Below are 23,570 nucleotides of genomic sequence, written 5' to 3' on the forward strand. Positions count from 1 at the left end.
AGTTGGTATGATACGGGGCCGGTTATTTGGGTGATTGTTGCTGGTATCCAGAGTGGTTCCCCTGACAGGTTTTTTTGCGTATACGGCATCACCTATGTTGAATTTTCTGTGCTTGCTGGAGGAACCCGGGGGTTTGTCTGGGGTGTATGTGGGGTGCATTCTATCTAGTGTTGATCGTAGTTTTCTGCCCATCATTAGTTCTGCCGGGCTTCTATTTGTGGTTGCGCTAGGTGTAATGTGTTGGATGAGGAGCATTTTATTGATTTTATCTTGTATGTTGGTTGTTTCTATTTTCTGTATGGCTTTTTTTGTGTATTGAACCATGCGTTCCGCCCGTCCGTTTGCCGCCGGATTTGCCGGCGCGGTTAGCGCATGGCGTATGCCCTGGCCTGCCAGAAATTGTTCAAACGCTAGTGCCCGTTGTCAGATACTATTATATCTGGCAAGCCGTGTGTGGCAAAGAGTTTGCTCAGTTTCCTTATTACCGCCTCCGTTGTGGTTGATTTCATGGTGCTTACCTCCAGCCAGTTGGAGTAAGCATCTACTGTGATGAGATACATGTGCCCCTTTGTTGGCCCCGCGAAGTCTATGTGAATCTGAGACCACGGTCCTCTTGGTGTTTCCCATTCATGTATTGGGGCGGCGGGAGGACTGGGTCTGGATTCTTGGCATTGTTTGCATTTGGCTACCCAGGTTTCGATCTATTTGTCCATGCCTGGCCACCATGCATAGCTTCTGGCCAGGCTTTTCATCTTAACCATTCCTGGGTGCCCCTCATGCAGCATCCCCAATACCCTTTCTTGCAATGTTTCCGGGATTACCACTCTGTCTCCCCAAAATATACAGCCCTTCTCGGTAAAGAGTTCAGTTTGTCTGTTTCTGAAGGGTCTGAATAGTTCATCCCTGTCCCCTTCCAGCCATCCTCTTCCAACCCAGCTTAGGACTCGCGCCAGCCGCTTGTCTTTATTTGTTTCTCTGGCAATGTCTGGCGCGGTCACTAGTGGGTTGGGTATTGTCTCTATTTGAAGTACCTTTGTCGTGGGTGCCGGGTCATCTTCTAGGTCGGGCAGGGGTGAGCGGCTCAGGGCGTCTGTGTGGGTGATGTCCTTCCCGGGTCGGTGAACCAGCTGGTAATTGTATGCTGACAGGAACTCAGACCACCTTGTCATTCTTGGTGATAGAATGTTTGGTGTGGCCTTATTTCCTGCCAGGATCCCTAGCAGCGGCTTGTGGTCCGTGATGATTGTAAAAGTCCTACCGTAAAGGTATTCGTTGAATTTCTTGATGCCAGCGATGACTGCTAGGGCCTCTTTGTTGAGCTGGCTGTAGTTCCACTCCGGCTTTGAAAGTGTCCTTGATGAGAAGGTGATGGGTGCTTCCCTCCCGTCTGGTAGCTGGTGGCTGAGGATGGCGCCGATCCCAAAAGGCGATGCGTCGCACGTTACCGTTAATGGCAGGGTCTCGCTGTGCTGGATTAGTACCGCATCAGATGTTAGCAGTTTCTTTGTGTTGTTGAAGGCGCTCTCCTCCCGTGCTCCCCAGGTCCAGGTGGCTGTTTTATCTAACAGCCTATGCAGCGGTTCCGCCACGGTCGCCTTTTGAGGTAGGAAGACATTGTAAAAGTTTAACAGTCCCAAGAAAGCCTGCAGTTCCGTTTTGTTTTTGGGTCGTGGCGCTTCCCTTATGGCTCTCAGTTTCTTCTCTGTGGGGTGGATCCCTTGTTTGTCTAGGAGGTACCCTAGGAATTCGACCCTCTCAGCCCGTAGCTGGCACTTCCCTTTCTTGACTTTGAGTCCCGAGTCTCTGAATTTCTTCAGTACCTCCCTCAACCGGGCTTCTAGTTGCTTTTCGTTTTTCGTGGCCACTAAGACGTTGTCAAAGTAGGGCACCACCCCCTCTATGCCCTGGAGGAGTCTTTCCATGAGGCTTTGGAAGACCCTGGGTGCCACGCTGACTCCGAACTGGAGCCGGTTGCAACGGAAAGCCCCCCGGTGCGTTACGATGGTCTGGGCTTCGGCGGTTGCGGCGTCGACCGGCAGTTGCTGGTAGGCTTGCGCCAGGTCGAGTTTGGCAAAGATCCGGCCTCCCCCCAGCGAGTGCAGAAGGTGCTGCACTACTGGGACAGGGTATGCGCTTTGCTGGAGCGCGTGGTTTAGGGTGGCCTTATAGTCCCCACAAATTCTCACGGACCCATCTGGCTTGATGGGGGTGACTATGGGGGTCTCCCACCTGGCATGATCGATTGGCTCCAGTACCCCTTGCACGATGAGCTTATCTAGCTGCTCATTGATCTTGGGCTTGAGTGCAAACAGCACTCGTCTGGGCTTAAGGTGGATTGGTGCGATGCTCGGGTCTATGTTAAAAGAGATAGGGGACCCCCGGTACTTGCCTAGGCTGTCATCGAAAACTTCCCGGAAGTCCTCCACGAGCGCCGCTTCCCAGTCCGACTCTGCGGTGTGGTGGATTCCGGTTACTTCAATGCCTAGGGGTGCGAACCACTGTAATTCCAACAGGCTCGGCCGATCCCGGTCGACGATGGTCAGGGGTAGCACTTCGGTGTGGTTCTTGAAGGTGACTTTAAAATGGCCTCTGCCAACTACAGGGATGCGGTTTCCCTGGTAGTCTTTGAGGGTTAGTGTTTGGTCTTCTAATTCTTTGCGGTGGATGGAGGGAACCAGGCGCTTGATGGTGTGCCATGAGACCATGGAGAGGGAGGACCCAGAGTCCACCTCCATGTCGCATGGCTGGTCTTCTATCCCCACCGTCACGTATACCTTTCTGGCGTCGCTTGTGGAGGAATGGCCGCCGCCGACGGTCTGGTGTGTTTCTTCCCTTTGCCTTGCCTCGTTGAGCCGCCTGTTCCGACCCTCTTGGCTCCAGCGGCTCTCCATCTGGCGGTCTCAGTATCTGGTGGGGGTGTTCTCTTGCCTCCGAGGGCTGCCATCTCATCGCCGCCATCTTCTGCACACCTTGGCGATGTGCCCCCGTTTCTCGCACTGTTGGCAAATGGCATCGAGGAACCGGCAGTCCGAACGGGGGTGATCGCCTCCGCAGCCGGCGCACTGGAACCTCAACTTATGACCTTGGGGTTCCCGTCACCCTCGTGCTGCTTGCAGGTGGTGATTTCCTCCTTCTCATCCTCGGCTTCTGAGAAGAAGTCAATGTCGCCGTGGTGCGTAGTTGCGTCCCGGTGGTCGATTTCGGGTCGCCTTTCGGGGTTCGGTGTCGTCTCGCCGGTCGCTGCTCGTGGCATGATGCTCGATTGCCGCATTCGAGCCGCTGATTTCTTGGCCGCTTCAGCCGCGGCTACCTCTGTGAGCGCATCGGCGAGGGAGATGTCGCCCTTCGCCATGATGCGGCTCTGGAGAATAGGGTCTCGGAGTCCCAGGACGATGTGGTCTCGTAGGGCCTCGTCCAGGTCGGCGAACTCGCACAGGCCGCCCAAATCTCGTAGTGCCGCTAAGAAGTCGCCAAGCCCCTCGCCCTCGCGCTGGTCCCTCCTGTAGAAGTCGTGCCGCCGGATGAGGATGGGCATGACGGGAGTGTAGTGGCTTCGTAGCAGGGGCTCGAGGTCGCCCCACTCCATGGTCTTGACGTCCTCCGGCTTGGCCAAGGCTTTGGCCATCTTAAACACTGCCGGCCCGCAGTGTGCGAGGAATACGGCCCGTTTCTTGTGGCCGTTGGCATCTTTGAGATTGCTACACATCTGGAACCTATCAGTATAGGATTCCCAGTCCTCGGTAGCGGGATTGAAGGGTGCGGGTGGTGAGTTGATGCCGGCCATGCTGCTTGCTGCTGTGTGCCGCCTCGCCACGTGCTAGGTGGTCTCCTTGTCTCACGATCCCATCCTCGTCACCAGTGTTAGATCTGAGGCAGATCGGTTCGAATGAGACGCGAGACCATTCTAGTGAGTTCAGCTCTTTATTTAGAATAGGAACAGTCTGAGAGGTACAAGCTGCAGCAGCCCTTCATATAGGGCTGGCTCGCGGCTCGGCGGCCAATGGCAGCGCTTTGAATCTCCCGCGATTGGCACAGCCAATCACGGTAGATTCTTAGCGCTCCAATCACGGCCGGGGTTTCGACCAATCAGGTCGCTGTCCGTCTGGACCAATCAGTTGCGAGGGTTTGGAGTATGCTAATACAGCACATCTACATTATTCTGTTTTCCCAAATTTTAAAGCATTTGAACAAATACAATACTTGCCCTCTGATATGGTATAAAAGACAATGAAGATGAGATGAGATGAGGTGATGTGATGTGATGTGATGTGATGAAGTGAGGTGAGGTGAGGTGAGAAGAGTCATTTTTTTCACTGTGAGCACATTGACCCACATTAAAAATGAAATTATGTTGCCTGCTCTCAAGAGAAAGTATATATCTACCCAAACACATACATAACACACACATACACATATTTATGTAGCAGAAAGAGGAAACCTGAGCATTCACAAGGTTGATTCTATATGGAACAAAACTATGACTGAATCTAGATGTTCTGCTTCAGATACCATGAAGCCTCCTACCAGAAGGTAACAGGGAAAACAGTTTGTGAAGAAGATGTGTAGGGTCCCAGACAATCCTGCAGACTCTGCTCAAGCATTGCTTATTTGCTATGTCCTGGGCAGAAGGAAGAGAACTACCAATGATCTTTTCTGCCATCCTCACCACTCTCTGCACTGACTTCCTGTCTGAAGCAGTAATGCTTCTAAACCAATATGACAGAATGCTCTCAATCTATAAAATTGGTAAAGACAGGGGAAAGAAGATAAACTTTTCTCATGTGATGCAGAAAATGCAGATGCTGCTGTGCTTGCTTCACCAGTGTCTCTCAACGTTGAGCTACCTAGCTAGTCTACCCATTAGCTGCACACCCAGAAACATGATGCTGCTAACCACCTGGACAGGTGAATCAATAATACGTAGAGGTGTGTGGTTGTGCCTGCCTTTTATGAAATCAACAATGATAAAAATTAAACAGTTAGCAAAGGAGTGAGTTAAAGCGGTATACACTTAATGTTTTAATCTATATAAATATAGATTGAATATATACTAAGGGAAGTTAATTTCAAAGGGACGAATTTGGCTTTAAAATTGGAGGAAAACCTAAACTATTCTGATAGCTAAAAAACAAATACTCTGCAATTTCTAGTAATAAAAGAAATAGAATTAAGTAAAAAAGGAGGACTATGATTAGGTATAAAGTTCAAACTAATAATAGTACCACAGCCAGATTTAGAATTGACAATGAAGACACTGAGGTGATAGACACCTTCTATTTTTAAAAGATCAATTATTAATAGGAGCAGAAGTCACGCAACCAGAAGTCAAGAAACATTCTGCAGCCTAGCACTTGGTAGGGTAAGAATAAAAGTCATGGAAGAAATATTCACATTCTATAACATACCTATATTTCTAAAGATCAGAACCATGCAGGCAATGGTTTCCCTATCACACTCTATGCATGTCAAAGTTCAACTTTGAAGAAAAAGGATAAAAAGAATATTGATGCATTGAGGAAGATTCCTGAGAATACCATAGGTAGCCAAGAAAACAAATAAATGGGTCACAGAATAAATCAACCGAGAGTTTTCATTTGAGACACAAATGGCCAATTTTAAATGCAAAGATCATAATATGTCCATAACATTGGGAAATGTAGAAAGAAAAAGAAGACAATGACCAGGATCAAAGTGGATGAATTTAATTACTGCAGTAATGGATACACCATTAAGACACCTGAAGAATCCATCCAGATCATTCTGAAGAACGGTGAAAATATAATAAGAGCAGGGGTGGGATTCAAATTTCTTAACAACCCATTCTGTGGGTTGGCCTAATTTGTGGGCATGACTTGGTGGTCATGTGACTGGTGGTCATGGCTTGTATGTAAATATTATAAATATTTATGTAAATATTGATTTTTTTTAATAAAAAAGAGCAACTTTTACCCAAAAGCAGGCAAAGCAGGCAGGCAGATTGAGTTGCTCACAGAATTACAGATTCACTTAGAGATCTATCTATCTGCAATCAGCTACCTGGGTCTGTCACATAAAATTTGTTTGCAAGTAAACTCATAAAATTTGCTAGCAAGCAAACTGACAAAATTAACTCACAATACACCATGTATGTAAATATTGAATTTTTTTTATAAAAAAGAGAGCAACTTTTACCCAAAAGCAGGCAAAGCAGGCAGGCAAATTGAGTTGCTCACAGAATCACAGATTCACTTAGAAATCTATCCATCTGCAATCGGCTACCTGAGTCTGCACTGAAAAGTAGAAGCTTGAGTCCTAAGGAAGGTTCGGCTCTGTTTTTAGATTAGCTAGAAAGCAAGAAATCCAAGGATTTCCTGCTTTCTAGCTAATCTAAATCTCCCAGCTGAGCAGAACAGCTGATGGTCAGGAAAAAAAAAAGGAAAAATAGCAACTTACCAAACCAGGCAAGTTGTATGGCTCACATGCCAGGTAAGGAGTGAGTGGGTAGGGAGGGAGGGGCCAGCCAGTGGAGCGATTTGCTAGTTCTCCTGTGTGCAGCGTTTGCAAGAAATCAGCTGTGTTGCCTGGACAGCTGACAAGCGCTGCGCTCATTTGAAAATCCTCTTGTTTCCTGCTTTTTCAATCTCAGCTGTGCCATGCAAAGCAGCTGAGGAGGGAAAAGCAGGGAATAATCAACAGCCTAGAGCCCGGGCAGGCAGGTGGGCCAAACACTGAAGCGGTGAGGTGTGAGCTGCTCTTCGCAGATACTGGTTCTATAGAACCGGGCTGAACTGGTAGCATCCCACTCCTGACTAAGAGTTGATACTGATTGGATGGCACATAACCTAGCAATACAAAAAGGCTCTCTATCTAATTGGATTTTATAAGAGTAGCAATTTTGCCCAATTACCTAATGCTAGGTAATTGGGCAAATTACCTAACATTAGGTAATTTCTTTCTCATCACCTTCTTTCTTTTTCACTCAACTTTCCTAATGTCACCTCCCCCCCCACATTTATTGAATTTTATTGTGTACAGATTTCAGTTCTGACAAGTTTAGATTAGATTCCTTCTCTCTTTCCTAATTTTACCTACAGTAAAGTCAGAATTAACAATTCAGTGAATGAACAATATTTTATGCGATCATTTCCCCAACTTTAATGTAGATCATTATTTTATCATGATAAATATTGTTAGGATAGCAAGTTTGGCTATTTGCAAATTGGTTGGTAAACACTAGAGGAATGATAATAGAATTTGTTCATGTATCACTATTCATATATGTATAATTATATTTCCATATAAGTATATTACTGGTCTAATTCAAAGTGAAGCACTGCAAATATAGGCTGAAAAAGGTTTCCATAAACAAATGGGTTTCATATATCAAACACTAATACCAAAACAAATAAATCATCAATACTTATTATTCTGGGTCTTTTCTGGATTACTAATAATTGATGCAGACAACCATGTACGTGAGAGGTCTTCTGATTTCTTCTTCTACAGGAATGTACATTTTAGGACCATATCTGGACCTAGAAAACACTGTCTTACAGCTCAACATCATACATTAATTTTCACTTTTGTGACTTTCCCCTCCATAGGTGAAGTGTGTCAGATACTGGCCTGATGACACAGAAGTCTATGGAGATATCAAAGTGACCTTAATTGAGACAGAACCATTGGCAGAATATGTCATACGTACTTTTACAGTCCAAAAAGTAAGGATACATTGGTCCTACCTTCCTCATCAATTAATTTATTTTCCAGTATATTTCTTTCCATGTTTCACTAAGAAATATGACAGTCAATATGTAATCACCACTATACATTATACACTTTAGTATATGAAGTAAATTAGACAGAGACATGGAGGACAAAAAAACATAGCTATGCCTTATCTCTAAAATCAGACAAAATACAGAACAGCAACTTTTATGCATAGCTTAATAATTTCCCATAAACTAGGGGAATTCATGTCAGTGATAAGTAGAATTGTAAATAGAATCATAGAACTGAAAGAGACTGCCTAGGCCATGAAATTCAAATTTATATTCAATATTTCCTTGATCTTATCTAGCAAAGACAAGTCCATCATCCCTTTGGGTTATATTGATTCATTATACAGCAAAGTGACATTCATCTTAATAGCAATAGCATTTAGGCTTAAACTCTTATCACTACCCTACATTATTATTTTCTTTCTCTTTTTCTTAAGAAAAAGGATGAAACTTTGGAGGAATACAGAAGATCATCATGATCCTTCATACTATAAGTGTAGAAGTTGGTATATAGAATAAACAGAATGCTAGTTTTGTCTCTCTGCTTTCAGATCAGATGTTATTTCTTTACCACGCAGCAGTAAAGAAATACCAACATCTTATTTGAAAGCAGTTTGAATTGGTTTTCATTATATGATTATTTGTATCAAGCATTATATTGCTAATTATTGGATTATGTACGCAAGTGCGTTTTTAAATAATTGCTACTTGTTCCTCTATGTCATTCTTTAGCAGAATAGTACATTAAAAAAGCATACTACATATGTTTTGCATACATAAATGTTTCCTACTTTTAAATATGTTTTTCAGAAGTCAAAACCAGAATAATACATTTTTGAAATAGTAAAACAAGCTAGAACTATATTACTGTAATTTGTATGATCACAGCATTTTCAGAATAATTATTTGGCATGCTTCCCTTGTTCTTAATTTGGATTTCAGCCTTACTGAGCATACTTTCGAAATAAATAAAAAATATAGATGGTACCTTAATTATGTACCACTTATACCTTGCAGCTAATTGGAGTACTTCTACTTTTTAAAAACTAGTTTGCTACTGTTTACTGCCAAGACATTTATCATCATAAACTGGATGTGAATTTGCCAGATTTAACAAAGCAAAGTTATGATTGCCTACTAGTACACAGTTTCTTTAGCATCCTTTGTTCAAGGAATGATAGGGGATAATTGCACAACTTTTTTTTAAATTGAATTCATGAAACTTCAAATTTATTTTTTTTATTAAAATCACTTAAATTGTGTACAAACATGTATATGTATACACAGAGAAATATACACATACACAAGCATGCCTTTTCACTTTGCATTTTCAGAAAAATACCCACACACATACTTGAAATACATGAAGTTGTAAGTAGAGTTGAAGGGAAAAAATCAATTATTTCCCCCCCCCACACACAATTTTTCTTCAAAATTGATTGTTTTAGGGGCACCATGAATAAGATAAAAGAAGGTTGGTTTTTTTCATTGTAACATTCTAGGTAAAATGAGATTTTATATTTAGATTGATTTCCTGTTGGGTAAATCTAGTCTCAACCTAAGAAAGAAACAACTTATAATTAAATAGTACTTATTATGAAAGAGAATAGAAGATTTTTTTAATTATTGTATATTCTTTTCAGAAAGGCTACCATGAGATTCGAGAAATTCGTCAATTCCATTTCACTAGCTGGCCAGACCACGGGGTTCCTTGTTATGCTACAGGTCTCTTGGGCTTTGTTCGACAAGTGAAGTTTCTCAACCCACCAGATGCAGGGCCTATTGTTGTGCACTGCAGGTACAAACTTTGTTTCCATCTGTCATTTCCTTTCATCCATTTTCACCAGTGCTGATTATTTCCCTAGCTTACCAGGCATTCTACTATCCTAGATAGAATGAATGTTGCATTATCCAAAATCTTATCATACAACAAACCTTCTGTAAATGTGTAAGGAGATTCTCAGTCATCCAGGTCATGGTTGTCTCAAAGGTGCTTTTCCAAAAGGCAATTGAACTTCTGTTTTTTCTTTGAAGAAAAAACTTTGAAGCTGAAGAAGCTTCTTGGATGAGAAAGATAACAGATAATCAGAGTTGGAAGGGACCTTGTAGGTCATCTAGTCCAACACCCCACCCATTTCTGACAAATGGCAGTCCAATCTCTTCTTGAAAGTCTCAAGTGATGGTGCTCCCACAACTTCTGAGGGCAAGCTGTTCCATTGGTTGATTGTTCTCACTGTCAGAAAGTTTCTCCTTATTTCCAGGTTAAATCTCTCCTTGTTCAGTTTCCATCCATTATTCCTTGTCTGACCTACAGGCGCTTTAGAAAATAGCTTGACCCCTTCCTCCCTGTGGCAGCCCCTCAAATATTGGAAGACCACTATCATGTCTCCCCTGGTCCTTCTCTTTACTAGACTAGCCAAGCCCAGTTCCTGCAACCATTCATTGAAAAACTAGAAAGTCCAGTTGCTTCTTGAAAACGTACTTTTGGAACAAACCTTCTGTATATCAACTGCATTTATTTCTCACAATAGACCCATATCTGAAAAATATAATTTGATTGTACGTATACACTTTTGGTAGATACATAACCTTTGACTTCTATGTAGAAGACTAAATTGGGTATTACTCAGTATCTTCCTGTGTAGGGTGCTATAACTACTGTATTTCAAGTGAGTTCTAAACATTAATAGCATTCATTTCTCAATGCAATATCATGTTCAAAATGTAAATCTGATAGAAGCATTTTCTATTATAAATACTATTCTAAAAGTAGATAGACAATTTGATCCTGATCCCGGTAGATAATGTTCTGAAGATGTTTGTTCTTAATTTTAAATGACTCACATGTACCTAACCTTTTTTTTTTTTTTTTTGGTTAAGTGTTGAAATAGCAATATCCAATATAGTAGTGATGGCTAAATTTTCCCTAAAGTTTTAGAAACACTCAATAGTGAAATGGGTGGCATATAAATATAATAAATAAATAAGATGTTTCCTTGGGTAGTTAGGTTAGGTCTACAAAAATGCTGAATGTCATCTATTGGTCATCTGATTATTTTCATCTCAAAACTTTATGGATAGTATGGGTCAATACTTAAGTACACATGTTAATGTTAATGTTATATTTATTACAATTCTGAAGGACAAAAAAGTGAATTAAAGAGAATGAAATGCCATATATTTATTAAGCTGATAGCAATTATTCTTTCCTAGCTCTAGTTTGTTCCAATTGATAATAATTCATACTCTATTCATATCTCCTGGTTATTGCAGCATTTTGTTTTAGCTGCATTTTCATCATACTTGGGAAAGGACATTGTATATTCTTTCTTGTTTGCAGAATGATATTTCACAGTGGGAGAAAGGAGACAGGGAAGATGATTTGCATTTAGAGGCAAATCATTTTTTTCTGTCCAACCTGAGCAACTGTGCATGGCAGAAATAGAATGTGAAATTATTTTCCGGTGAGACTCCCTGGCTGCCACTGTGAGTCAATCAAGGGTGAAAGTTTTGGTAGAAGCAGTGGAAATACCTCATGCCATGCAATTTTAAAAGATTAATTTTCTGTGGTACTGTCTGCTGACCTTAACTTGGAAGCAGTCAACAACCATTTATATGCACAATGATAATTAAATTCCCCCTTAACTGGTAAGGACAGGAATTCTCCTGCCATCAGTTGTCCCATATCAGCAGCCAATGACTACATTTGTCTTCTGCTTCATTAAATCTTAAATAGGCCAATTTTTAGAAATGGCTAAAGAGTTAATTTGGATTTTATTCATGTAATAATTTATTGTCAGTTTGAATTATTTTTAGGAATACAACAATTTAAAGAATAAAATATATGCAAAGTTCATATTTTTTCCACTGAGAATCAAACTACCGGTATACCATTAGTAACTTTGCAGTAGTGACCATTTGTATTTCTTTGGATCGTGAGGTTTTAAATTAACCAGCACAATTCTCTGCAGTTTTTTTCTGGCACTTAAATTCAAATATGCTTTAAATGAACTCTGGGAAATGTGATTTTAGTATATTTAAACTTCATTGTGTGAACAAAATGTATTTGTGGAATATGTGGTAACGAAATAAATAAACTTAAATTACAAAATTAAGATTTCAGGGGAAAAGTTCTAACTCAGCCTTTTTATTTGAACATTATTTTTATGTGTGCTGAAAAGCCCTTTCCTTTCCCTTCATTCTTAACTGCTACTACAACATTTAGTGTGCAAATTGGATTCCTGTATGCCAGATAAAGTTGGAGCAGTACTTCTGCAAGACACACATTCCTGAAAGATTACAACACTCAGAACTCCAAATAACCTGAACATTTTTACAGAAATGTTAACATCTAGATTGTCAAACTAGTGAAAAGTTGGCCTTTTGAGATCAGACTTAATTTCCTTCCCCCACAGATAACCTGCCTAATCTTAAGGGCCAAAGTGCAGAAGGAAATATTCAGATTTTTATAGACCTATCATTTCTGAAATAAACAAGAAACTTGCTTAAAACAAAAAAAGTGAAAGAATAACTGCTTCAAATAATGTAGCTCATCTCTCTTTCATCAGGTGTCATCTAAGATAAAGGCGAGAGACAAGCTTGATTTTTTTAAAATTTTGTGTCTTCTTTCTTTCTCTCACTTTTTTTAATTCCCTTTTTTTCTTAATTTTGCAGCTTTGCAAAGGGAAGCTGAAACAGGCAGTAAAGTTCAGATCTTTGTAGCAAAGGGACTAAAGGAAAAATACAGCTGCATTTGCACCATATAATCCTCACCGCAATCTAAAAACACAGTCATTGTTATGCCATTGGTTCATTGACAAGATCCTTGTTCTGGTTTTCTCTTTCAGTGCTGGTGCTGGGAGGACAGGGTGTTTTATTGCCATAGACATCATGCTTGACATGGCAGAAAACGAAGGTGTGGTGGATATATTTAATTGTGTGAGAGAGTTGCGATCCCAGAGAGTTAACTTGGTGCAAACGGAGGTATCCTTTTTTATTTTTTGTTCTCTTATTTTTCAGGCTATTCCTAAGCAAAAGTTCAGTACTTTCAGATGGGTGCAAATTGAATAAAATAGAATAAAATATACACTTGTGAAAATATACTGTATAATATTTCAAAATATTTTCAGCACACTAGCTTAATTTTAATAAACCATGTTAGCTTAATTTAGTAACATTGCTTTCCATGATATAAAATACTTCTGAGCTCCATTATTGCTTAGAGTAATGTATGTACATATTATTATTTTTTTGCTAAAATTCTTACAAAAAACAGAGATGGCTAGTACCGTTGTAGAAAAATCATCTTTTTCAAATGCCACTTTTAAAAATATATGATTCATACACAAATAAAGCCTATGTTCACCACCAGATTCAAACAGCATTTATAATGGCCAACATTATATTCATAGTCTATTTTCTGTTGAAATGGTTAACCCATATCAGTTTCCATGAGCTGAAATACAATCAGCACTATAAGTACTTTTCTAGATTTCTCTAACTACCTAATTTAATTTAATTTGATTTAAGAAACTATTTTCTCTAACTAGTTTACTTTAAGTTTCAAGTAAATTCTATAACACTGTATCTTTTGAGGTTATTTTATAAGATTCGGTGGTTGAAGTCTTTAGAATAAAGGTTAGACTTTTAAATTATGTTGATTCTTTCTACTTGTAAAGCTGGCAAAAGTCTTTTTGAAGTTGGGCAGCCTAGAAATTCAATCAATCAACCAGTCAATAAATAAATAAAGAATGCTTATGATCTTCTAGTACAAGTTCATTCAGATATACCGTGTTTCTCCAACAATACGACCTACATCAATAGGAAGGCCCAGCATGTTTTATCGACATAAAATCAAATTAAGCCCCTCCTCCCAAATTAAGGCCTATATTAAACATGCGAAATGGGGGGGAATGGTGGGGGGGCTTGCCGTTAGGAAGTACTTTTGTTGCATACCTGGATATGGTGCTGCCTGCATTAACTTTGGTGTTGGGGGCACTTCGTATCAGGAGACCTTCCTCTACCATTGCTTTCCCTTCTCCCTTGCTGCTGTGGCGTTTAGAGCAATGCCACAGTGTTTGGCGCAGCCACGCGCAGCCAGCCAGGGCTCCTCCCCGCAACCGGAGCCCGGCGGAGACACTCGGCTTCAGGCACTCCTGTCGCTGCCTTCCCTTTGCCTTCAAAGGCAAAGCCAATTCTTTTAAAAATAACACCCTACTACCGGTACAACAAAGCCTCCCCTGCCCGAGAGGGCAGCCCAACCCCACGTGGGGAGGTGAATCTCCCGGGGCCACAGTGCAGGATCGGCCCACCCCGGGAGAAGCACCCAGCCGCCATCCCTGCCTGGCACCGGGCAGAATGCGAAGAGCTTTGCCTGGGGCACCCAGCGCAGCTGACACGTGGGACCTCCTGCCCGGCGGTGGAGCTCTCACCAAGGCAGCGAGTGCCTCCCCTCTGGACCCTCTGCTCATCCCATCAGGGCTGCGCCAGAGTCGTGCGGGCTGGGCAGAGCCGGGAAAGCAAGCCGCAGGTGCGCACCTGCCTGCCAAGCGAAAGAGCCGGGCCAACCCAAGCTTGGCTTCCTTCCCAAGGTCCCTCCAGTCCAAACCTGAAGCATCCGTGGACAGGGAGGCAAGGGGATGACCTGCGCTGCGTCCTCCTCCGAGCTGAGCCCCGCCAAGTCAGTGCCTCTGCCTGATGTCCATTCCGCTGCAGCATTTGGAGCTGCCGGCGCATTTGGAGATGCGTGGGGATGGGGACAGGCTGGGCGAGGGGTGGAAAGGATGGGCAGCTTCGGGCTCTCTCTGCCAGCCAGGGAAGCAGCACTGCCATCACTTCGCCTCCCTGTCCGTGGACGGGTGGGTGCTATCACTGCCTCGGGTAGCCTTTTCCGGTGGCCGCTTCGGGTTCACACTGGAGGGACTTGGGAAGGAAGCCAAGCTCAGGTCGGCCTGGCTCTTTTGCTTGGCAGGCAGGCACGCACCCGCGGCTCGCTTTCCTGCCCAGCCCGCACGGCTCTGGCGCAGCCCTGGTGGGATGAGTGGAGGGTCCGGCAGGGAGGCGTTCGCTGCCTTGGTGAGAGCTCTGCTTCCGGGAAGGAGGGCCCGCCTGTCAGCTGCGCTGGGCACCCCAGGCAAAGCTCTTCGCGCTCTGCCCAGCGCCAGGCAGGGATGGCGGCTGGGCACTTCTCCCGAGGTAGGCCGATCCTGTGCTGCGGCCCCGGGAGATTCACCTCCCCACGTGGAGTTGGGCTGCCCTCTCGGGCAGGGGAGTCTTTGTTGAAGTAGGGTGTTGTTTTTAAAATAATTCGCTTTACCTTCGAAGGCGAAGGGAAGGCAGTGACAGGAGTGCCTGAAGCCGAGTGTCTCCACCGGGCTCCAGTTGCAGGGAGGAGCCCTGGCTGGCCGCACGTGGCTGCGCCAAACACCACGGCATTGCTCTAAATGCCGCAGCAGCAAGGAAGAAGGGAAAGCAATGGTGGCGGAAGGTCTCCCGATATGAAGTGCCCCACCAACGCTGAGGTCAACATCCAAGCTATCGCTGCCCGCCCACCCGAGGATGCAAGTGGGGGGGAATTAAGTCACCCCCGAAAAGACAGCCTAGCCGTTTTTTGGGGGGTAAAAAAAAAAATAAGGCCCGGCCTTATTTTGTGAGAAACACGGTATTTATTGAACAGGGAACTGTAACTGCTCATTTTCCTTCTGGCAAATGATTGATTATATTAATGAGTAAAATAAGTCAGTCTGCTTAACAAACAATAAAACTAGACAGAGTATTTCATGGTTAGAATATTTCATGGAATCAAATTCTATCTTCATTTAAAATATTGAGGATTTAGACCTAGGAATTTATACCATGTTGACAGTGTAAAATGGCATGAAGGTAGATGGCTCTATAGATTAGATATAAACAATTATAATGATAAAATCGATAAATATCTAAGTAAAATAAGCTTATTTTCAATAGTTTTTTTTCTACTGAAATGCTGATACCTCTTATAATACAGTCATCACCAATACAATAGCATATTCTCTCTCTAGATTTAATTTGTCTGTACATCCAATGCTAAAGTGTAAGAACTTCTCACACTTTACCCTTTTGTTGGATTAGGAAAATGTTTTGTTTTCTTGTTGACCTGAAGTTCTTTAAAGTTTCATTAAAATAAAAGTCATTACAATTGCTTCTGAAGGTCCTGATGATGATTCACAATTAACTTTTTTGATATGTAGGAGCAGTATGTGTTTGTTCATGATGCTATTCTGGAAGCGTGCCTTTGTGGCAACACTGCCATTCCTGTTTGTGAATTCAGATCTATATACTACAACATCAGCAGATTGGATCCACAGACAAATTCCAGCCAGATAAAAGATGAATTCCAGGTAAGGCGATGGATAAATAATGTTCCTTATATATCTTCAGCCATAGAAAATTATGGCTAATGTGCCAGTGTTAAAGTAGATTTTATAAAGATTATTCAGGATTTTCTCAAGCAAGAAGTAAACTATATAAACTCCAAAATCCTTTTCAGGTTAAAGTCCATCCATCAAAGACCACCAAAGACTTTTCCCACTCACATGAAATTAACAAAGATATCAACGAGTCCAACTGCCTTTGGTAGTCTGCATCAGAAAAAAAAATACTCAAGTTAATTCAGGATCCTCTTGGCCCCAAGAGTGTTTATGGAGAAGAATCAACCTTCCCCCAGTAATTTTTCTTGGAATATTCTTTTTATCTCTTCATTTGAGAAAGTCTCTCCTCTGTATTCAAAGGTATCATTTACAACAATGTCCACATGAAAGTATCCAAGTGTGCTTGAAAGCCACTTGGAAACTACTGCTGGTTAAGAATGCACTGGCATGGGCAGTGATAGATGTGCACTATATGCCCATTTCCCTGCTGTTTTGCAAGCTGCACTGACTATCAATTGGCTTCTAAATACAGATTAAGTTACTGGCTATTATGATTAAAGCCCTAGGTCCTGGTTACTTGACGGATTGCCTGCCTCCATATATTTTCATAGCACGGGTCATCTAGAATGGGCACATTCCAGCTACCATCAATTAAGCAGTTTCATCTTATGGGACCCAGGAAGGATGGTGATGACTCTCACTGATGGCCCCTTATCTACAGAATAATACCTTCCCAGAAATTCATACTTCTCTCACTTTTCTGACTTTCTACAAATTGCTTAAGACCTGGTTGTCCTCCTGGTTGATTATTGAGGGCATTTGTGATCATCAGTCAGCTATTCTTTTTTTCCCTTTTTTTCTTTTTTTCTCTATAAGTTTCCGGAGGTGCTATAGAGTCAGGAAGCCTCAAAATTAATCATATAAATAATGTAATAAGCAGAGATAAGTAGAGATTTCATAGATAGATGCAAATGTACAAGTAAGCCTTTCATTTCCTATCTCTCCAAAAAAATGATTACAAAATGCCTGGTTTAACTTATATCTAGAAGCATGTGATCTTTGTCAAATAATTGACATACACAATTATCCAGTTCACATTGTTTGGAAAAGAGAGAAGCCAAAAGAAATAGGTCAGGTTATTTCCAAGTTAATTTTGGGTGAGCCTTAAGTGTCTCATCCATCTTTAGACATAAGATATATTATTTTAAATACTGAAAAAGAAATGAGAGATAAGAAACTAAATTTGAGATGAAACTTCCTAGTCACAAGACTAAAATTGCAAAACTGAATCATGAAAATATAGGTAGGAAATGTGACTGCTTCCAAACATGCATGATATATTTTTCCATCACTATTACAAAAATTGCAAACCATATTTAGATATCAGAGTTATACTCCTGAAAGGTGTTTATCCAAGAGTGTTATAGATTAACCATTGAGATTAGTTATTTCTTGATTTTTAGTTCTGGTTGTCTTAAAAGTTTGCTTTGATCAATGTTCTGAGTTATGCTTATATTGCTTTACTGTCATATTGCATTACTGAAAAGTTACAATTCTATGACTCAGAAAAATATGTGATTAAAAGCCCCCACCTGTTCCATATTTATACTTGTCAGACTCCAAGGTTTAATGGTAAATCACAGCTTTTCCCAACACTTAACACAACAAATGATTGCCTATTGCAGTAAAAAAATATTGGAGCCAATAGAAATCTACTGTCTATTGCACATAGTTCTCCTCATAACTTAGTCTTTTCTCTCCTGTAAGTTAAAAGGATCAATCTTTTTATGGCCTTGAGGGACAGCTAAAAGATATTTAAGTAATGGTCATTTCTAGCCTAGGAATCACTGGTACCCAGTTTGCATCACCTTTGGTATGTTTTCCTTCACCTTCATTAGTCTGCAGGTGTCAGGTGTTTCTCCCTATTCCTCCTCCTAATTGTGGGCAGGTGAAAGCAATAGTGTCTTTCCTGACTTCTTTGGCAGAAGTGAATAATATTTCCTGCCTTTCATGCTTCTCTGCTTCTTCCTTCTTCTAATACTGGACAGTAGGAAGGGATTAAGAATGTGAGAAAATACAAATGGGAAAAACACCTGTGAGAAGCTTCTTGTAATCAGAACAGACATTAGGTACAGTACTGTATTTATACCTTTAAAGAGATGAAGTCAATACCTTAAAGCTTCCACTGATGGCCAAAGTCTCTTGTTAAAATCATTGTAGTTATTTTTGGCAGGAAGAAATTGCCTGGAAGCAAATTCCTAATGAAGTTGTCCTCAAATTTTGGAGCAGATTGTAGAAGCTCCCAGATGGAAATTAAAATGAGCCTTGGTGATGCAGTGGTTGGAGTGCAGTACTGCAGGCGACTTCTGCTGATTGTCGGCTGCTTGCAATTTGGCAGTTCAAATCCCACCAGGCTCAAGGTTGACTCAGCCTTCCATCCTTCCAAGGTGGGTAAAATGAGGACCCAAAATTGTTGGGGGCAATATGCTGACTCTGTAAACCACTTAGAGAGGGCTATAAAACACTATGAAGCAGTATATAAATCTAAGTGCTATTGCTTTTGCTAAAATAATCAATCAATACAATTAGGTGATGGTGGATCTGTATAAGGGAAAATGGGCTACAGCGTGAATGTTGTTTGAATTTAAGAAAGCTTTATTGGACATTGAAATCTTTTGACAAAAAACAAGAACTTTGCCTTCCTGTAAGTTCTCATTATAAAATCATTTAGACAAGCTAGCTGTGTATTTGATTGAGTAGTGGTGAGAATTTATATTCAAGGAATAAGATTGAGTATGCAATGGTTCTAATACTGATTGTATTTCGCCAGTAAGATACAAGGGTGCATTAAAGAAAATGAATGTAGATGGTTGAGCCCCTGTAGTTGTAAATCTTCAATACAATTGCATAGAATGGAGTGCCTTAGGTGTGTGTGTGTGTGAGGGGGGCTTTTACTGTGTAAAGTAACCACATCATCCACAAAAACGACATTCTCTTTGGTGCATGAACCTAATCTGTTTTTGGCAAGTAATAACTTATTTATTCCCAGATGCAATGGTTCAGCTTCTAAAATCTCACCAACGTGCCTACCGTCCCTGTCCTATTGTTTATTTTATTTTTATTTTTTATTTTTCTTATATGTATTCATGTATTCATAACTATGTTTTTACTTATACCTATTATTTTGTAAGCAATTGACAAAAATAAATAAATAAACAAAAAAGTATGATGAGAAGTCAAGGAAACAGAACAGTGGTGACTTACTTTCTTGACTATTCTGCAGCATTGCATCACATCTTAAACAGATGCCCAGGCAAATTAAATGCTATCATATTCTCTGCAGTGCATTGACAAATGGGTTTGCCTTGTATTTCTTCTGACAGTCCTTCCCTGAATTGGTCAGTTAAGCATTTCAGCCCACATGCTGAACTAACAACTGAAACTCAACAGCATATTCTTGCACTGAATGCTTATTTTTTTGAAAGTGATGGATTTCACAGTTAGCAGGCATTTGTTTGAGTGAATTGTCAAAGTTAAAACTTGAGCATGCTATTAAATTAGTAGTATAGTTGTCCAAGTATGGAATCTTCAAAATCAGAAGGGAGGGCATTCTCTCACTATTATTAGACTAATCATTATAGGAGGAGAGTTATGTTAATCTCACAAAAAATCAGCAAGACTCTATTAGCACTTCTTCAGAATAACACATTTTACTAAAAAACAGAAGCCTTGATGAATTGTAGCTCATCTGATTCATAGAGCAGTTCAATTGATGTAGGATTAAAATTGGGATGAGGCAAGGTGGTGCAAGAAAGATGATTAAGCATCTATCTTACATGCAAGATAGATTACAACTGGCACTTGTAATGTATTTTTAAAAAGTGCCTTTTAAGACCTGTAATATATTTTTAAAGTGTTTATTAAGACCTGTAGTATATTTTTAAAAAGTGTTTATTAAGACTTTTTGAAATACCTTGAAATTTTTTGATGTATGTGAATTGTGCAGTCTCCCTCTATAATGCTGATAAAGTTTTGTTGTTCCAAAACAGCTACCTTGAGATCTATAATAAAGTTTCTTGGGAAATTAAAATGCACCAATATTACTTTGTCCTTGTTTTAACTCCTGATATTACAGATGTCTATTAATTGTTTTGCACAAATTCTTGCCTAGTTGTCCAATGTGGAATAAGAGGAGATTGCTGACAGATAACAACCTTTATCTAATTAAAGGAAGAGTGTGTGGCATAAATGTGCCACCAATCTTGGTTGTACAGCTGTTCGGGCCAGTGATGACACTATTGGTGGAAATGTGGAACACCTGATTTGTTTAACGGCATGATCCCCTTCGTTAGCATCATTGTTTGTTGCTTGTGAGAATCTGTTTTGGGTTATATCAGTATAAATAAGTGTGGATAAACCACCCAGTGCATAAGAAGGATAGTGTGGGCAGTGGCCACCACAGCTAAGATCCCAAAGAACAAAGTAATGCCAAATGTCAGATAGTGTGTGATGAAGCTTTCTTAATAGAAATAATATCAGTAAAAGCAGTATACTTAGTAAGGGGAGCTCTGATGCACAAAGTGGCAGGAGAGACTACTCATAATCACTTGTGTCTATGCTTAGGGGCCTTTAGTACATGTATTTATAGACCTGGACACTCCCCTCCAATCTGATATTAATAAATAGTGCCAGAATGATTAATCACCAAGTGGGTATTTCTGCATTCATATCAGTAAGAAAAAAAGTCTGTGGGAACAAGCATTATTTCTTGCTCCCTAAGCTGAAAGTGGGAAATTGATCAATGGGAAATGGAAAGCCAGTTATGTGGCTAGCAAGACCAGAGGATTAACTGCCTTGTTAGTTAGAGCAGTCAGGTCAATTGCATTGTTAGCAGGAGGGCAGTTATGCTGTTAGAGACTAGAAAGGATAAGAAGGGAAAGCAGCAAGCTCATTGTCCCTGCAGAGAGGTAGTATAGTGTAGAGAGGTAGTATGTAGCTTTCTTTGGAGAACAGAAGAAAGTGGCAAGGATAAGCTAGCTTGACCAGGCCAAAATTTCTGCATTGATCAACTATGTGGAATATTTTTTTATATCAGAAAAAAATATTATTATGGCTAACGTGCCAGTGTTAAAGTAGATTTAGCTTATCTATAAAGTAGATTTAGCTGGGTTATAGCTTATAGATATATTTTAGTGATTAACAGCTGGCTAAATTCTTTGTGAATTTGATTGATAGCAAAACTATCTGATCTCAGGGACATAGTGTTCACATTGTATAAGCAAGACAATAAATTGGATTCCCATTGAATGTGTTATGCAAGAAAGCTGATATTGATGTCAAGATGGCTTCATCAGCTCCAGCAATGACTGCAAAGGCTTGTGATGTGCAGATATCAACAGCCGCAAAAGATTCTGGGACAATCTTGTGCCTAATTATACATATGACTACATATGGTCCTTTGTTTTGTTCTGATTGTTTGTGGTTGGAGAGTTTTGGGGGAGGGGGGAGATCAATTCTGAGGATGGAGTAAGCACAGGTGATTTAGAGCCTTGAAGAATAGTAAGTTTATTGGAAAGTCAGTAACCCCAGTTAAATTCTTAGTTTTATTTTTTGTTTGTATGTTGTTGTTTTTAACAAAACTTATCTTCCTGTAGAGTAGGGGCAGGCATAGTGGTTTGGCTTTACACCTGGTCTTGGCACTACATTACAAAACTTCAAATTCTTAATTTCCTATTCAGTCTTAGTAAAATACTCTCAAAGTACTAAGGCAGCATTTGGATTTAGTGTACTTTTACAATCTATTGAAGTTCTGTAACAACACAACCATGTCACTTGTGGTCATAAACAAAATATACTGTCACCAAATTGTTTGGCTTTGCTTATGTTATTACATTAATTATTTGTAGAATTAATAATGAATTTTTAGAAAGAGTTTGACTTTGTTAAATAGTTTCAAAATGAGTTCAGAAGTCACCCATCACTAAGCTCAAACCATCTGGAGATCTGTAAGTCTTCTGAATTACTCAGGCTATCACCATTTTAAACATATTTTTCATTAATAATCTTCATTGTGACTCTTGTTCTATTTTTGTAATATACATACCATATTTATATACATAATGTACTTTTAAACCACACGGTTTGGCATAGATTTGATTGTTTCTACATGTAAGAGCTGTCTAAAATATTTAGATGTTGGTTCCTTAAAGAATTCTTGTGTACATTAAGTGAAGATTAACAGGAAGAGACTTACAGTAGCACTAATAGGCCCAGGTTTGTTTATAATTTATAGCTAGCAGAACAATTTAGGACTGCAAGCATGGTGAATGTTGATTTATCAGATTAGTAAGAAGGAAATATTGCCAAATCATTAAGAGGCCAGCAATCTATCCATTTGCCTGATGTAGCTTACCATGTGCATCCTGGCAAAGGAAAGATCATTACAAGGGATTTAAGGTTGTGTATTTTGCCAGATTACTGCCTGATGGGGCTCCATCAAAGGGATTTAATGGTATATATTCTATCATAAAAGCTTTCGAGAGCAGAGGGGACTGAAATCTAGTTATAACATGCATAAAATCTTGCTGAGATCATAGATTTAAATATCACATGTTTTATCAAAATTAAGTCTCTTTCTAACATTTAGAATTCCCATTTCTCTAGATAAAAGAGTAAATGAATGCTACTCAATATAGTGCTAGACTGATAAATTTCATGATATGTGGGGGACATTAATCTATTAATGGCTATGTAATTTCATAGATGAAAGATTATATGACAGGTTAAGAATTATTGAAGGCACCAAATGCACTCATTTTTCAACTGAAACAGATACAGACTGTCAGTTGTATTTAACTACTGTATAAAGATGCAATGGTAATCTCTTTTTCTACCATTTTGCCATGAAGTTGCCTTAATCTTTTCTCCAGCCAATTGTTATACAGGCTTAAGTTGTCCTTAACTGTACCCATAATAAAAGTATTTTCCCCTGAAACACATTTGCAAGAGGGGAAAGTTGCACAATGTAAAAAAATCTGACACTTCACTGATCATGTTGAGTGACCTGTAGAGTTTGGATTTAGCTGGACACATATTAGACATTTCAGGCTGATACAGGCATACCCCTCATCTTTAATTCTGACTCCTATCTCAGTTACTATTCTGATTTTTGACATTGCTGAAGCATAGGAAATAGATCTCCCTGTTCTGCAAAATGGTGGGAGGTTCTGATTTTTAATTCATGTGATTTTACTCCATGTGCAGATACAGCAACGGGAGCTTCTACTGCTTCTGCAAGACTGATGAGGGACTGCTGCCATATAAAGTGGACTTGTCCAATTGTACAACAGTGCCAAAGCCATGCTCATTTACCATATTTTTATATATTTGCACACAAATTGCC

The 23,570-nt window shown here is 40.4% G+C and overlaps 1 protein-coding gene across 2 annotated transcripts in view; it reads left to right on the forward strand.

Annotated features, from left to right (window-relative positions):
- PTPRT (protein tyrosine phosphatase receptor type T) overlaps nt 1-23,570 on the forward strand; it is a 687,970-nt gene that overhangs the window by 643,002 nt on the left and 21,398 nt on the right. For both annotated transcript variants that reach the window (XM_087959374.1, XM_087959375.1), the window contains 4 exons: nt 7,584-7,700; nt 9,404-9,558; nt 12,608-12,743; nt 15,989-16,138. In XM_087959374.1, coding sequence (XP_087815500.1) covers nt 7,584-7,700; nt 9,404-9,558; nt 12,608-12,743; nt 15,989-16,138 — 558 coding nt within the window. The remainder of the gene's footprint in view (nt 1-7,583; nt 7,701-9,403; nt 9,559-12,607; nt 12,744-15,988; nt 16,139-23,570) is intronic.

Source organism: Notechis scutatus, chromosome 3 (genome assembly GCF_049901735.1).
Source record: "Notechis scutatus isolate UNSWTSFEM ecotype Mainland chromosome 3, rNotScu1.2, whole genome shotgun sequence".
Taxonomy (NCBI): domain Eukaryota; kingdom Metazoa; phylum Chordata; class Lepidosauria; order Squamata; family Elapidae; genus Notechis; species Notechis scutatus.